The 16,646-nt window shown below is 37.5% G+C and overlaps 2 protein-coding genes across 7 annotated transcripts; one reads left to right on the top strand and one right to left on the bottom strand.

The window, feature by feature from the left end:
* Positions 1 to 1,161: 1,161 nt before the first annotated feature.
* On the top strand, positions 1,162 to 10,024 carry LOC149017011 (putative 1-acylglycerol-3-phosphate O-acyltransferase). Its single transcript, XM_089151315.1, is given in 10 exon segments — positions 1,162 to 1,346; positions 1,548 to 1,587; positions 1,589 to 1,785; positions 2,965 to 3,011; positions 4,488 to 4,606; positions 4,700 to 4,860; positions 6,161 to 6,270; positions 6,416 to 6,515; positions 8,139 to 8,262; positions 9,012 to 10,024. Coding segments are annotated over 10 exon segments (1,191 nt in total). The 5' UTR covers positions 1,162 to 1,182; the 3' UTR covers positions 9,141 to 10,024.
* A 786-nt stretch (positions 10,025 to 10,810) lies between these two features.
* Positions 10,811 to 16,530, bottom strand: LOC149017010 (NADH dehydrogenase [ubiquinone] 1 beta subcomplex subunit 9-like). Of its 6 annotated transcripts, XR_016172749.1 has the most exons (9): positions 16,234 to 16,279; positions 15,903 to 15,944; positions 15,066 to 15,161; positions 14,733 to 14,791; positions 14,142 to 14,629; positions 13,949 to 14,030; positions 12,579 to 12,663; positions 12,336 to 12,391; positions 11,674 to 11,706 (listed from the first exon to the last, which is right to left on the bottom strand). XR_016172749.1 is itself a non-coding variant. In XM_089151306.1 (5 exons), the coding sequence occupies exons 1-5, from the start codon at positions 16,351 to 16,353 to the stop codon at positions 11,665 to 11,667; spliced, it is 342 nt and encodes a 113-aa protein (XP_089007432.1). In that variant the 5' UTR covers positions 16,354 to 16,530; the 3' UTR covers positions 10,811 to 11,664. The 6 variants fall into 6 exon arrangements, 1 of the variants encoding a protein (XP_089007432.1); XR_016172747.1 differs by having other exon boundaries at positions 14,142 to 14,791; XR_016172748.1 differs by lacking the exon at positions 14,142 to 14,629.
* Positions 16,531 to 16,646: the final 116 nt, after the last annotated feature.

Genomic DNA, 16,646 nt, shown 5'->3' with positions numbered 1-16,646 from the left:
CCGTATTTGCAAGTTATGGAATGATTAGCGGAGATTTGGAGTCGCAGTCAATTCTTGAAGGAGTTTGGCGGAGAACAAGAGCTTCAGTACCTGGAAGGTCTGCCATCTTCAGTCCACCATCGCTCAGTCCTCGCCCCCCCCACACAAGTGTCGCCGGCCAACTACCACGCTAGAGCCGTGCCGTCTCACCGAGACTGGTCATTCTGTTTTTCGCTGGATCCCTACTTGTTTGACCGATCATACCATCACAGCCCCAAGAAAAGAGAATAGCAATTGAGTAAGGGGACGGTAGCTCCTTTCGTGAACATGATGATGAGATCAACATCAACAGGATTTTATCCTTGTCAAACCCAAGTTGAACTAGCAAATTAACTAGTTATATTGACCGTAGTTACCTGCTCGCAGTTCTGTTTTAGGCGAATTCTCGTTGCCGTTTCAGGAGCAATCGTTAGGATTCGATTGAATGAATTTACTTTCACTGGGAAGGCATCTGATGGATAAAGAATCTTCAACACACGGACTGAAGACTAGCCCCCCCAACCCGGGCCGGGGTTTGTTTTTGGGGCTTTCGCCCTATACTTTGGTGGCTCAAACAAGTTTTCTGTTAGTGAGACTTCCCATTTCTTGGGGTTCCCGGACGAAATTCAATGCTGTTTCCGCCCATTTTTTCTGAACATCCAACTGTGTATTTGGAAATATATTGCCAAGAGCCGTTCACCTCAAGTTTTATGCTTCATGATAGGGAAACCACTCTTAAAAAAGTAGGGAAAAATCCATTCCAATTTTGGGGGATTATAAAGCCAAATCGATATTTCTTCCGGACTTCTCTCAAGCAGGATTAAAGTTGAATAGCCGCAGGGATGTGTTTTGTAAATTCGAAAACCTTTAAACTTTTGACGGAAAATCAAAGTTTACTTTACAGTTACAACCGTCGGACTTTTTTTTACGTGGTTCACGGTTATCGCTGCTTCTCAAAGTAAATCCGTTAACGTAACTTCTGCCGAAGAAAAAGAGAAAAGAATCAGACGGTTTTGAATGCTCTTGCTAGTCATTTCAGGATTATCGCGAGCGACCAGCTCGGGTGATTTTATTTGACCATCCTCGACATTTGGCGTCGGAGTGCCCCCTCTCTTCGTTGCGAATCCTCGTCGGTTTCAAATGGAATGAGCCTGATTCTGATCGATGTTAGTTGCAAGAATGGCGGAGGAGTTCAACAAGGCTGATGTGCAGTCTACCATATCATCAAATTCCAAGGGAAGGTGGAGCTGGCCTTCTGTTTTTCGCTGGATCCCTACTTCGACCGATCATATTATCACAGCTGAGAAACGTCTCCTTTCGTTAGTCAAGTATGATTATCCTTCAAACCCTGGCTTTTAATTTACTTCCGAATCTCTCGATTGTTAAATTCTCGTTTTAGGGTGTTAGGAACGATTGCATCAATTCATTGAATCATCATGGACATCTTCGTGCTACTTTTGTTTTTTTTTTTTTCTTTTTCAAATTTGTTTGCACTTATTTCTAGAAGTTAAATTCAATGGTTTCCACAGAACTCCATATGTTCAAGAACGGGTTAATATAGGATCTGGAGCCACCAGGGTCTAAAGTCAGGTGGTTTCGTTCTTCAAGTGATGAGCCTAGGTTTATCAACACAGTTACGTTTGACGGCAAGGACGATTCTCCTACACTTGTTATGGTTCACGGTTATGCTGCTTCTCAAGGGTTCTTCTTTCGTAACTTTGATGCTCTTGCTAGTCATTTCAGGATTATCGCTATTGACCAGCTTGGGTGAGTTTATTTCTTCCTCGACATTTGTCTTCTTTTTGAATTTTCTGATCCTTATTCTGAATGTTTTGAAAATGCAATACCTTCTGCAGTCTGATTTGCATTCAATGCCCGACTATTGCCTAGGCTGTGGAAATATGTCAATATGGCCTTTTTAATTGCTTATTCCTTCACTTAATTGCTTATTTAATCTCATGGGTATAGAAGTTGCTCAATTCATTGAATCATCAACCTCTTCCATAATTCCTTCTCTCTAAATGCACATAGATGAGATGAAATAGGGAATGCTATAAAAAATAAAAGTGGGTGTACCCAGTGCACTAGACCCTTGCTTCTTTGGGTCTACAGAGTGTCGAAGCATATGCAGCCTTACCCTTGCTTTCAGGAGAGAGTCTATTTCCATATGCAGACTCACTTACTGAGCGTGATCGTATCAGTTTCACTGGGTATGGAAAAGCTTATCCTTGTACTCCATGTTCATACCTCTAAAGTTTTTCAAGTGCAAAACCAGGATCTGGGTTAACCATGGGGTTTCTGAAAAACATTAGCAGGATAAGTACAATATGACTTGTATAGTATCATCAGTGTAGCTGAGGGTAGTCCAATAAATCCATGTTGACTTCCTGACTAAAGAAGGCCTGTTTGTAACTGTTAGTCAGAAGGGTTGTCAGTTTTCTCAAAGACAGGAAATTTGTTGGGGCGGTGCCTGATACCTTTGGGTTCATATCAGATAGTGTGATGGTTTTCTGTCTTCTACACACTCAGCACTTCCCCTGATAAAAAGTTTAATGATTCTTATCCTTAAGGTTCTTGTGTCAGCTGGGATTGTTGATATAGTTAAGTAGAATAATATGGTTCTGATTGCATGATGTCCTATGAAAAAGCATTTTTGGAGGTGACCTTATTAGGTATTTTATTCATTTTTTTTCACCCTTGACTTGTCATAATAGTTGATAGCTCTAAGATGTTATGAACATGAAAAAGAAGTCCTCTAGGCATTGGTTGCCCCCTATGGGACTCTTATTCCTTAAATAGTGTTCTGTGGTGCTTGTAACTGTATTAAAGAAATTTGTATTTATCTTTTCTGAAGTATTTGCTGTGTAGGTGGACCTGCACCTTTGTGGAAATATTTGTTGAGACAATATACTTGATCTTTTTTTCTGAATATACTTTTCCTTGCAGTTGGGGTGGGTCAAGCAGGCCTGACTTTACATGCAAAAGCACTGAAGGTTAGCTATCAAGAACTTATGTTGGGACTATGATGCTGATCTCTTCTTTATATTGTTTATTCTTCCTAAAACTTTGGTCATATGCCTCCTAAAATAACATAATATGACAAATTTGGAAAGCATAAGACACCATCTTTATATTTATTCATTGTTGTTGCTGATTTATGGGTTTGGAGAGCGTGTAACACTATGCTTCTTATCTGAAACAACAATAAGAAGAGATCAATTGATAAACTAACCATGTATGATGTTAGTCATCCCATCTTACTTTCCTCCATCTACATCACTAAAAATAAGAGATACGTACCCCCCTTTTCTTGGGGGGGTGGGGTGGGGTGGGGTGGTGGGGAGACAGAATTAGGGGGTTGAAGTTTGTTGTGCACAAATTTGTATGCCCTTGACTATATGAAATGCTTAGAATTTTTGTTTCTATTCATTCCCTTGACTTGGGCCTTACCTAGTCTACCAAGATCTCATGTTTGGGAGGGTCTGGGGAAGGTCAAATGTACGCAACCTTACCTCTGTTTCTAGAGTGGTTTTTTCCTATACTTGAACTTGTAACTAAGCATCTAACTAATGAGCACTTGGCCAAAACACCAAATCTAAAGAATTCATTAGTCTAATATAATAATAAATTCTAGTTAATCTACACAAAACTGCAAGTCATCAAATTTGACCCTCCTTGTGGGATGGAGGGAGTCTTTTTATGCTGGCATGTACTTTACTTATTTCCTTTCCTTTTGAAAATTAAGAATCGGGTTGTAAATGGATAATCGAAATGCGTGTATGAGTTCACATTTGCATATGTTTAGGGGTATCTAAATCCATCCAATTACTAGTAGGATGTGGATATTGTGATGTACCCCTTTCTGACCTGTTAAATTATCCAACTTAAGTTACTTTGTTGTATTTGTTTTCTTACTTTTATAAATTTTTAACTTAAGATATGTGAATATTTTTCTAGATTTTCTACTTAAATAAATAAAAATGAAAATCAATAATGACGAAATTTAACAAAATAAAAGACTGAAAAGAGTAAAAGAAAATAGAAAAGTTGCTAAGTTTTCTAATTTCAAACCTAACCCTCACAAATTAAATGGTAAAGATGTCAATGGGGTGGTCAAAAACTTGTGTTCAACCTACATTCTTACCTATTTAAAAGAATCCAATAGGATATGATTGAATCTGTCTGAAACCAATAGGAAATTATCTGAATCTGTCCGAAATAATAGGATGCCTATATGGTATTGCTACTATCCGATCCGGATCCTACCTTTTTACACCCCTTATTAAGAATAATTATGTTTTGCATGGTTAATATCTAGTATGGCCTCAAGTAGAGCTGATTGGAAGGCAAGAAGCCATGTAGCTGACCCCATTTATTTGGCAGAAGGCTTGTCATTGTTATATGCTTGCATGGTTAAGTTCTTCCGTGATATCTTTTCTCCCAATCATGTTTTTTCATTTTGTAATCAGAAACAGAGAACTGGTTCATTGATTCCTTGGAGGAATGGCGAAAAGCCAAGAACCTCAGCAATTTTATTTTACTTGGACATTCTTTCGGTGGATATGTTGCAGCAAAGTATGCTCTTAAGGTGAGTTTAAGAGACTTTATTCTACATTTTCTGTAGTTTGAATAGAAAGGAAATAAAATCATGTCTTAAATCTTAGCTTTTATTTTGGTATAGCATCCTGAACACATCCAACATCTAATTTTGGTTGGACCTGCTGGATTTTCATATGAGTCTGATGAAAAATATGAGAGGCTTACTAAATTCAGAACCACTTGGAAAGGAGCTGTTATAAACCATCTTTGGGAGTCCAACTTTACTCCTATGAAGATTGTCAGGTATTTACTTTTTGCACTTTTTAGTTTTGGCATTTCTTGATTCTTAGTCTATCAATGCAAATGGCTGAACTTGTGCGAGTGCGTTGATCATATTCCATTTTCTGAAAATGCTTTTGCATGAATAAACTATTATAGAAGATTTGAGATATCAAATATCCTCCCCCACCAGGCCGATAGTGAGCTTAAAACTTCTACCGTCTTCGACAGTTTTTGGCTTTTCCCCATTCTTATCTGGTTCACAAATGTTTCTCCATTATACATGTCAAGTAATTTTTATGTTAACTCAGTAATTAAAAACAAAATGAGGTTTGATAAGTTTATCATCTGCTCCTTGTCATTTTTTTTACTATATTTTGAATTTCTAAAGAATGAGTGAAAAAAATTTGTGTGGAAAATATTTGGGAGTGAAAAAGCATATATAATCATCAAAAGCTTAAAGTGGGTCTCAAAAATGATCAGTTATTATGGGACACAGAGAGTACATCTATTATAATGGAAAAGTGCACAACTACAACCTTTTGCTAGGGTAATTAATTAGTTGTGAAGACAGTGTCATGAGTCTATGGACAATATTTATGCTGTGTGCTGAATACTAAACAAAACTAATACTACTAATAATATTCAGCATATTGCATGTGAATGTCTTAGCTTTGACTTCTAGCTGACCACAAAGAGGACATGACATCTACCCTAGAACAACCCTAAGAGTCAAGTTGTTGCCAATGTGGTGAATGATTTCAATCTATGTTAACCTTATCTTGAAAAAATGTTTCTCTTTCCATTCCACAAATCTAAGATACTGTGAAAGGAGGTGTGCTTCCAGAGAATATATGCCTTGAGCTTTAAAAGGAGGAGCTTAAAGGTTGCTAAGGTATGAGCCACTTTTGAACAGACAGTGGTCAAATCTAAACACTGGATGCATAAATAATAATTTCTATGAACAAATTCTAGTTTTACTATTGAATTTTTCTTGTGATCTTCCCTTTGGATGTTCAACAATATGAGGAATTATATAGCATAGATGCACTGGTTTTGTTTTTTAATGTCTATGCTCATGCGTTTTGACCCAATGACCTTCACTCTCATTTCAGCCTCCCCCCCCCCTCACACACACACGCACAAATAAAAAAAATGAGAAAAGAAAAAAGAGCCTCTCCTTGAAAATTAAACCATGTTCATCATTCTCCCCAGGTATTTAGACTTCAGTACTTAAGGTGATGCATATTTTAGAACAGAAAGCATCATAATATCCACCACTTTTTACATATCACATTATAATATTTCATTACCCTATTTGCAGAGGTTTAGGCCCTTGGGGTCCAGGCATGGTTCGGAAGTATACAAATAATAGATTTGGTGTACGTTCAATTGGTGAAAAGCTGAACGAAGAAGAGTCCAAATTGCTTACAGGTAATTTATATATATATATATATATATATATATATATATATTTTTTTTTTTTTTTTTTTTTTTTTTTTTGGGGTGGGGTGGGGTTGTGGGGGTTGTTATTTTAATTTGACTGGTTAGTTTACTGACACTCTTGGTACATTGCAAGATTACACATACCATACTCTAGCTGCCAAGCCTAGTGGAGAGTTATGCTTGAAGTACATATTTTCATTTGGAGCATTTGCACGGCTTCCCCTTCTACACAGGTTAGTATAGAGTAATTATCTTACAAAACCAGTAAGATATTATTTTTAAAATTGAAACATTTCATTGCCCCCCCCCCCCCCCCCCCAAAAAAAAAAAAAAAACCAATATTGATAGATAAACAGGTTGAATAAAAACTCTTCTTGGTTTGAGGTGTGCTGATTTTTTTCTTCCAAATGTCCATAGAAACTCCTCTTAGATGTTTAATCCATGTCTAGGATTTAATTCATCACAAAGGATTAGGGTGGACATTTACTCGGAACTGTTGGACCATCTTAGTCCCAGCATGAGTTTTTTTCCCTTTCTAACTTGGTGGCTGAGAGCTTGAGTCGGTCACCCAGAGGAAGATGAGTATAGGAGTGCCAGATGGCTTTAAAGCAAGTGCTGATATTCCAGTTATGTCCCACCACCATTTCATAGAGGATATCATCGTAGCAAGACCCTTGAAAGAAGATTCGGCTCTTCTACATTTTCCTTTTTAGAGCTGTTTTTTATTTGAATATTTAATATAATAAGAGCACCCTATTCAGAAAATATTCACAAATCGGAAGAGTTTTGTGCTGTTATGGAATGTTGAGATTGTTGTATGTTCCTCATACCTGTGGATGCCATACTAAGGGCCAGCTGTAGATGCTCTTTCTTCCAGATGCATGACCAAAGGATCATAGACTTATTTCTACAGTATGGTAGTTTAGCCAAGATCAGGTTAACTCTCCCCCACTTCTTGTATGCCCATGGAGGAGCAGCTTGAGTTTGAGTGCTTCTGATGGGAGTATTTCCAACAATAGTTGACTTGTAATGCCTAAGGTGAATATCTGAAGTTCTTGGTCTTTTTCCTCTCTTTTTTTTTTCCTTCCGGTGGTCACTATAAGTTCCATTTGTGGCAAAGTAGCAAAGGTAAATAAAACCTCCTTAAAATCACGAAGGAGCTTTGCTGCTGCTGGCGTGGAGTGAGATCATGGAAAGGATCTTAAAGGCTCTCTGTGACTGGTTTTTATATCTTTTGGCTTTATAGTGTAGGGAGGACCCTTGTGCATTGTTTCCTGTACATATTCAGTCAGCTGTGACTTACACCAGACCATGGAAATTCTTATGATCATTTGGGCAATGAACTGTTGTGTTGTCAATTACCAGCCTAGGAAATTTATTCTTAATTACCAGAGAGATATTCTAATTAGAAAAGCAGCTTATTGCTATCAGGTTTCAAAGAAACCAGCAAGCCTAGTGGAAATAAGCTATTCCCTTATACGAACTAGAAAGTCCCCTAGGCAGTCACAAAAGGTCCATCAGGAATGTGCCATTTTTTCCCATATCTTTGAAGATTCACTGTCCTTGCTACATTGTTTGTTGTAATCTTTAGCTACTTTTATCATTTTTCATGATGTAATTTTTTAAGTAAATATTTGGGGGTGACTCCAGAGCTTGATGAACACAATCATAACAATTTAGGGTGACGATTACACAACTGTTCTTAAAGGTTGATATTAATAAATTTGTGTTTAGACATGAATATTGTATGAAAAAGGATTCCTCCCCCCCCCCCCCCCCCCTCCAATTTTTTGGTTGAGAGAATATGGAAAATGGATGCTCATTTTGGTCTCTCTCTTGACATCACTTTGTTGCAGTGCATCAGAGTGGAAAGTGCCAACCACTTTCATCTATGGCGTTCAGGACTGGATGAATTTTGAAGGTGCTCAGCAAGCTCGTAAGGATATGAAAGTCCCATGCGAAATCATAAGGGTTCCTGAGGTATCTCTCTGTCTCTCAAAGACACACAAACACACAATAGACACACATGTACATGACCCCACTAATCTTAACTCTGCTCAGTGAGTGCTTACAAAAACATAACTGGCCTATGAATATATGATCAATTTTTCCCCCCCTTTAAAGTTTGGTATGTGACTAATTTGATGCTGGGTGTGGAAGCTGGGCATAAGAGCCCTTTCCAGTATCCTTAACCCTTCTAAAATCATTTCAATCTGACATCATATTCATTATTTGCTGTCTGTTTATGGTGTTAGGGTTAGCCAACCATATGTATAGTTGTCATAGGAGTATGGCAGTTAGGTTGCCTTTCAGACCATGAACAGTCTTGTACTATTTGTTTACCATTCAGCCCTGTTGAACTTCTTTGTGCATGTGCGGTTTGTGTCTGGGGGAGGGCAACCAATTGAATCAAAGGGTCCAGGATATACCTGGGTGGTATTTGATTGAAGTTGAGTCTGCAATTTTGGCACATTGAGGTGCTAAAAATCCATGGGCAGCTTTTCCATCCTTCGGGGACATGGGGTGGTCATTTTGCCTACCTCCATTTTTCCTGGCATAGAGAACGTTTTTAAGGTGTACAAAAGTTTAATTTAAAACTTGGTCATGCAGTGATCCTGACCTAACCAAATGGGTGCTCCATCTACTCCATGGTCTTAGATTGGGGGCCCTCTAGCTAGTGTTTTTGGGTGCATTCATTTTCACTCATGACTGAATTCTCATCTTTGCAGGCTGGTCACTTTGCATTCATAGACAACCCAGAAAGTTTCCATTCGGCTGTGCTTTATGCGTGCCGCAAATTATTTCATTCATCCCCCACAGATTATCAATCCTTGCCTGAAGGCTTAATCTCTGCATGAGTACGCAAGTGTTTGTCACATTATCATTTTTTTTATTTTGTTCACTCTGCCCCTCCTCCTTTAATGCATCAACTTATCATCTTTGTACATTTATGTAATAGTAGCATCTTGTATAGCATTCCCCATAAGTAAGAGGAAGAGTTCAAATCCTTTTGGAATCTGAGCACTCCTCTGAAGATTAGTTGAGATGTACCTAAACTGGTTTAGGCACCTTTAATCCTTTGAAATAAAAAAAAAAAAAGTAGTGTTTAGCATTCCGCATCTACTATTTACTTGATTATTTTCGTAGTTGAAGAAAATATTAAATTCGATGTGATAAATATTGATTTTGTAGTTTGCCAACATTAATCAGAAGTTGATCAGTATCAGTTATGGTATTAAAAGTAGCAAATTTCTACCGGAAAAACGAATAGTAGCAAATCCTGTTTTTACCTTTTACATTTTTAGGTAAGAAATTCAAGAAAATTTAAGAGTTAATACCACTTGTCCCTACAGTTGTCGGTTTGATATGTATCGAATTTTTATGTTAGCGATGAGCATCTCAATGTCCTTTTTGGGTGAAGATAAACATTTCAATGTGTGTCGCATAATCATTGAGTGAGTTGTTTCGTGTTTGAGAATTTTTTTGAAAATTTGTGTTCCACCATCTATTTGACACTTTTATCATGTCAGTTTTATTTTATCCTTATTTCTTACTATTTGTCAACCTGGGCTTCCGTTCGTGGTCCTAGTACATATCAGAATGGTGTATCAGCAACGTAGAAAATGATATGGTATAGGATTGAATCAGGATGGTCTCAGTTAAATTGCTGAGATACGATACCATTTGTTCTTAGATTAGAAAGCCTAAATTATATAAATATTTGAGAAAAAAAAAAATCCTTATAAAATAAAGATAATATATGTTTTTAATATACTAAATATTTCTACAAAAATGCGAAGTTGTCAAGTGTTTTTCCTGAATAGAAACGATAATAATAAGAAAAGAGAGACTCTTTCTTCCCTTTTAGATAACACTTATTTGGATTCGTCACTAACCCCTTTCCCCTTTGGGGCGATGGTTTGTCGTTCCGTCCCTAATGCGGTATCCAAATGAAACGGCGCCTTTACCTTAAGCGACGCATATCTACATCCGTCCCTAATAATGTTTCAGCACAGAAAAGTCCATTTTCCTTTGGCGACGATTATGTGGTGCCGTCCCTATTGCTGAAAACAAACAAGCAATAAGCAACCATGCGGTATCCTTAAGCGATGCATCGTTGTTCCGTCCCTATTGTTGACAACATGCAAACAACCATGCATTGTCCGTAAGCGGCGCATCGTTGTTCCGTCCCTAATGGAGAAAACGAAACAAAATCCAAAAAACCGTAAGTCTGCGTTCCGTCCCTACTGCGGCAACAGAAAATTGAAACTTTTTCATTAGCCGACGCATTACCAATCCCGTCCCTAATGACAGCAACACAATTCTGTCAACCCCTCCTTGAACAACTGTCGCTATTGCAACTTACCAGCACGATCTCGACATGGATTCTAACAAAGGTATGCAGTATGAGTATGGCATCAGTCAGGTGATTTTAAAAAACATATCGTCGTGTAGTGCTCTAACTATTGTATTCTAATGTAATTCAATAAAGAGATATATCATATCGGTTTAATCAAATATGGATATGTTTCGTATGGTATCGTAAAACACTTTAAACTTAGTAACAAACAAAAATTGAAGTTAAGCGTTGCAATAGGGAAACGACGGCCACCAAACCTGGCCGTCCGGAATAGAACTTCATGAAGACGCCATTTTCTTCTCAAGTTGTCATTCTTCTCTTTTTTTTCTTTTATGATAATAAAGCAGAAATTTATAACAAGTCAAACAGTAGTAATACATAGAGCATCAATTACGGCTATAAATTCTACAGATATTTCACCAATCCATGAAGAAGCATTTTCCACCTCTCACACAGGGTACCTATTACCTATCAGCAACGGTGTTTGCTCTTAATCATTTTCTTCGTTTTGCTTAAATCTTCTTCGCCTCAGACAGGTTAGCACAGAAACGAATCCGAACTAGTTAGCCTTACGGATTCTGATGAAGAGAACAACGCTTGCAGACCTTCCACGCAGACAGAAGTTCCAAGCAGCTTTGGTTCAAGAAAGCAAAACCAAAAGAGTAATACTTTTTGAGAGCTACCACACATCGATCATATGCAAGCGAAGGAATTTTACGCAGCATAAAAGCTTCACAGGTAATGCAATAAATTTTATCATGGACCATCCGTGCAGCCACTTGCAAGGATGTCACACTAAAAACACAGAGATCCCTCTAAAATCACAGGAAATATAGAAACTTATACAAATGCAAGGATTTCTGAGAAGCTCCATTTCTAAGTTACTTTTGCAGAGTGTCGCTTCAACATGCAACGTTTTTCAAAAGAAACACACATTCTCGCATGGTCAACTCAATCCACCTTAAATGGATTTAAGACTTCCTCCTCTCTTTATTGCAATAATACCAAAAGCATGCTGCATCTCAGCTGTTATCTTCTCGCCCATAGTCATAAATGATCTCAATCTGCATAATTAAAGATAACTCAAATTGAATCAAACCATTTAACAGGATAACTGAGGAATCACAGCTATTAGTTATATTAAAAACTGAAACTGCAATATGCAGATCAAGTTTGCTTGATTGACATGAACTAGGGGAACATTGCAGGAAACAGATTAGAAACACAAAAAAAACAGACCAAGAATGTCCTCCAACCAGTAATATGCCAATATATTGGATGGACAAAGTCCAAGAATGGCTATTTAAATGAAACAAAAACTGGAAGGAATCAAAGTACAAAGTACTACATCTAATAGCAGTATAGAATTTCTAGCAAAGAAAGTCATCAATGCATTCTGCCAAATCTTGTAAGATGGAAAAGGAACCCTGAAATCAACTAATTACTTGATAAGAACTTCAGACCAGAGGTTTTTTTTAATGGATAGAGTCAGAGCAGACTTTCAGACACATGTTCACTTTTTAATCAACTGTTTGAAATCACTGCAGACAGTATTGAGTATACCATATATATTCAAGAATATACAAGGATTCATCCTTATAAGATGTATACACAGTGGATTTCAAGTCCAAGTAAACTCAAAAAAAATCATTGATCATCGAAATAGTTAAGTGTATGAAATGTACTAACTTACCCCAGCAGGTGGTACTGGATTTCGAGTAAATTTTGAACCACCAGGTGCCCATGGAACTGCACAACAAGAAATTAAGATGGTAAATAACTACCAAACTCCACGGCTACAAGATGTGACAAAGGTGCACAAGCATCACAGTAATAACCATACATAATTTTAGAATCCGACTCCACAAACAGTTAAAACAATGAAGCACATGATAGTTTCACAATCAGTTCCCAGAAGCAAGTAATACAAACTGACCTAAGATGTTCACACAACCATCCTCAAGTAGCTACTTTCATTCTATTCTTTCATCAAAGTATCATTTTTGCCTTGGAGCAATCACCTGATGAAAAAAAGTTTGAATGGTAAAATAGTGAGGCAGTTCCATGTAGTTAAGCAGGAGTAATTAGATTAATTTTCTTCCGGGTTAATTTTTAATGTTGTTCTATCCTTCTATTATATTGAGTCGTTTCCTTTTTGTCCTTTTACTATATTGACTGATAGTCATAGGAGATGGGGTTTGGTTCAGATTTTACTTCATTTATCAAGTTTGGGTAGCTCCGGTAGAATAAGTTTAGTCACAAGTCTTCAAATACCATTTACTTTTCAAAATAATTTTCGAATATATTGAAATTTTAACATACACTTTCTGAGGCACGACATGGCATTATCCTCTTCTTCAATTTAAATCTGATTTGATACCCTTATTGTCTATTTCTTCCTCCCCTTCTCTTCCTGTCGTCTTTTCTTCCTGGTGGTGCCCGATTCTGGCAATATAGCAGATCAACAGCATCTTGCATTTCCTTTTTTCTTACAGTCAGGGTATTGCAACTCTAATAGACACAGCCCATCACTCTGGGTTTCAGATTGAAACTCAAAGGGCACCGAGGTATCTCTCCAAAGCAAATCTGAACCTAGAGCTACCACCCTATCTGATTTCAGATACTTCTGTTAAAATTTTGCAATGCTTGCATTCAAAATGGATATCAGCGGGCAATGCTCAATAAAATTTTCAATTGAATCATTGATCACATTAGAGACATCTCTCATTAGAAGCAAACCTGGCTTTACCATTGGTTAGGGTTCTAGCAAAAGGTAGAAAACTACTACCCATATCTGCAAGTAAGATCATCTTTCTTGGTTATTAAATAAAATCCCCTGACCTCACCCCATTGTTGGGATTTTATTTCAGAAAATCCCTTTATATAGAGAGTTTCCTTTCTCGCTTGTTCCCAATCTGATTTTACTTCAAATTATGGAATCATCTTGTCTTTAATCCTATGGGCTCTTAGTACTGTTTGCATCCTTCAACAGGTCCTACCTTGTCCTAATATATATGGAACTGCCACTAAAAAGGTTTTGGAAACTGAGATCACACCAGTTGGTATCAAAGACAAATTGAACTCAGTGAAGATAATTACCCAGAACAGGGGAGGGATATCTCAACTAACAATTTTACCCAACATGACTGAGGATTAATTGAATTCAGTGAAAATAATTACAGCATCCATGCAACCACAAAGGTTTTAAAAAATGCATCCAGAACAGGGGAGTCGTACTCAACTAAAACTCATCACTATACAAACTGGATAACCAAATATAAAATTAACCTTCTACCCTAAACTTACCAATGTAAGGATCAGGATGCCTCCACTTATTATACCTTGCTCCTGCGTCAGCAATCATTCTATCGATCGTATCAAGATCTTCCTGGAGTTTAAAAACATTGGTAATCTTAAAAATCAGAATTATAGAAACAAAAATAGTCGCAGCCAAAATTTTCCAAAGGCTAGCTGAAGTCTGAAGCCCTTCCCCACCCACCTTCCTCCTAGCTCAGTCATGACCTTTATCATGCCCTGAAATTCCCCACCATGCTTATTACCTGGCCTAAAAGACAAACATACTACTTTGTTGGGGAACACACAAAACCTCATCTGATGAAACTTCAAATTCTGCACTCTCAAAAAAATATACTCAAGAGATATTCTTTATGAATGCAAGTAAAAGAATACAAACAATATAGTTTTAGGAATGTGTGCAAAAGAAAGTAAATTAAGCCATTAAAAGATGTTTCTATAAATGCAAGTGAAAATTTGTGGGCTTTATGGGATGTCTCAAATCAGTTCTGTGTAGAAATTTTCTAGATAACGCACAAGCAGCAACTTGCAAACATCGGATGACAAAGCATCTTCTCATATTGGTTTCCTAGATTCTTAAGATAACCAAAATATCTTCATCATCATCTTTTATGCTTTATTCATCACCTAATATGCTAATTCAACATGGTTGTCCAATGTCTTGCTGTCCCTCTGCAAGTACATGATATCACTGACAGTATATTAGTAGTAGACCTTTCATCCTTTCAAGCTCGACACTTCAAGAGGAAATTAAAAAGATATACTGATTGCTTACTCTCTCAGAACTGTTCCTCTTTCCCATCCACCCACTGGATTCTTGATGTTTCATAATACCTGTAATTTTAAAGAGTGAAAATGTTGTCTATACAGGTGGGTGTAGAGGATATATCTAAACCAGCACCCAAGTAAGTTAAGTGGCAATTTTAAGCAAATGAAATATGAATGCATAGACAGTGGTGCCAACTGGCTACACATAGAACATTTGTACCCTTCCATCTATGTCCTCTGCCCACTAAAATTGCTTGAGGGAAACCTTGAACTTTTAATCACTTTAATTTTACCATAGTAAACTCTAAATTGTTTGAAACTTGACAAGGAATTAGGATACCTTTGGGTGTAACCAAAACTCCAGCCTAATGCCACATGGCACTGGGGTGCTGGTCTAGAGATACCTTCTGCAACTGCTGCTGTAGACAACCTGACCCTAATAAAACATATAAATAGATCAAGAACATGATGTATTTATCCAAACTGATTCGCCCACATAAATTTTCAGAAGCAGGAAATTTTGGTCTAGTTTCATACTATCCAACCTCAAAGTAAAACAGTTGGTGCAGAATTTTACTTCTATTGCAATACAAGAAAGTTGACCAATATCATTGATTGGATCATACAATTTCTGATAATGATAGTTGATCCGAATGATTTATCTTTTAGCCCATGCCACAGATGAAAACAGTCTTACGAATTAGAATTTTATACAAAAGTCCAAGATCATACCCTCATAATAACACGAATACTTTGATAGCAACTTTCACAACTAAAAAATTGAGATGACCAATTATTAAATGTTTTAATTGTAATTGACGAATTTATTCCATTATGAGAGTGAGAATGATGAGACAACCTGCAGAAGACAAAATGTGTTCTACCTCGATGTATATGAAAAAAGTGGGGAGATTCCAAGAATATACTCTACTCAGGTACCCTGACTAAGCTATGGAGATTAAGTGGATCAATTAATCGGTCGGTCGGTCGGTCCATCATTCTGTCACCCACGAGTTAGTCATGATTGTGCTCTAATTAGCCAGCACCGGCGACAACATTACACACTAAAACAACCTAGAGCATACAGGCATGCTGTTGCGAGCAGGAATGGGAATGGAAGCAATGCAGATAGAACGAAATGCACTTAAATAAGAGGGCAGGAATCAACAGAACGAACCACATGTTTGTTGGCCTCAAACTTCTCCCTCAGCTCATCTGCCTGAAATAAGAAAATTCAACATTACAGAAGGTTTTACATTTAAATAGAGAAAAGAAAAATAGAATATGTTCTTAGACTAAATAGAAATGAGTTCTTCCAAGGGAACGAAGAAAAACAATGGCAAAACGAGATTTGACATTCAGATAACCAAATTCAGGTACTGAAATCGGTGGAGGAAGAGGCATGACTAGATGAGCTAGGCCTTAGTGACTCATCTAGTGAATAATGAGAACAATTCCTATCTAGGGCAAAGTGAATCATAAAAATGACGAAATGTATCTATGCTTACATCTTTGTAGAATAAATGGCGATGTACAGCCCAGTTGAGAGTGTCTTTGACGGCTCTTCTGTAAAGGATCCTCACGCGCTCCTTCTGAGCGGCTCTTCTGGCTAGGTATGAAACGCTCATGCCTGCTTCTCTATCACTGTCTCTCCCAAGCTCGCTTGTTCCTATTGAATACCATCAGAGACAAATGTCTTCTAAACTCACCAGTCACCACCAGGATACTTCTTCAGTTTATTTATGAATATCCACAATGTCCAGATCATCCAGAATGTTCCTTCGAAGATCTGGGTTTTCTTCGCCCATTTCCTGTTTGACCCGGCCTGAGATCCGGAATCTAAATCGGCTGCGAAGCCCGATATAGATCCGATTTCAACTGATTTGACGGCCCCTTTTTTGTAATTTTTTAGAAATTTTCA

This window comes from Hakea prostrata, chromosome 4 (assembly GCF_041222555.1).
Source record: "Hakea prostrata isolate BN-2017 chromosome 4, UWA_Hpros_2, whole genome shotgun sequence".
In the NCBI taxonomy this organism is placed as follows: Eukaryota; Viridiplantae; Streptophyta; class Magnoliopsida; order Proteales; family Proteaceae; genus Hakea; species Hakea prostrata.
This window is presented reverse-complemented; position numbering and strand designations above follow the sequence as displayed.

Excerpts from the sequence above, each read along its gene's own strand:
- LOC149017010 (XM_089151306.1), bottom strand. The coding sequence starts at position 16,353 with ATGAGCGTTTCATACCTAGCCAGAAGAGCCGCTCAGAAGGAGCGCGTG. Across the intron at positions 14,031-15,902 it reads TTGAGGCCAACAAACATGTG|GAAGATCTTGATACGATCGA; the intron begins GTTCGTTCTGTT and ends TTTAAACTCCAG. Across the intron at positions 11,707-12,335 it reads ATCCAGTACCACCTGCTGGG|ATTGAGATCATTTATGACTA; the intron begins GTAAGTTAGTAC and ends TTAATTATGCAG.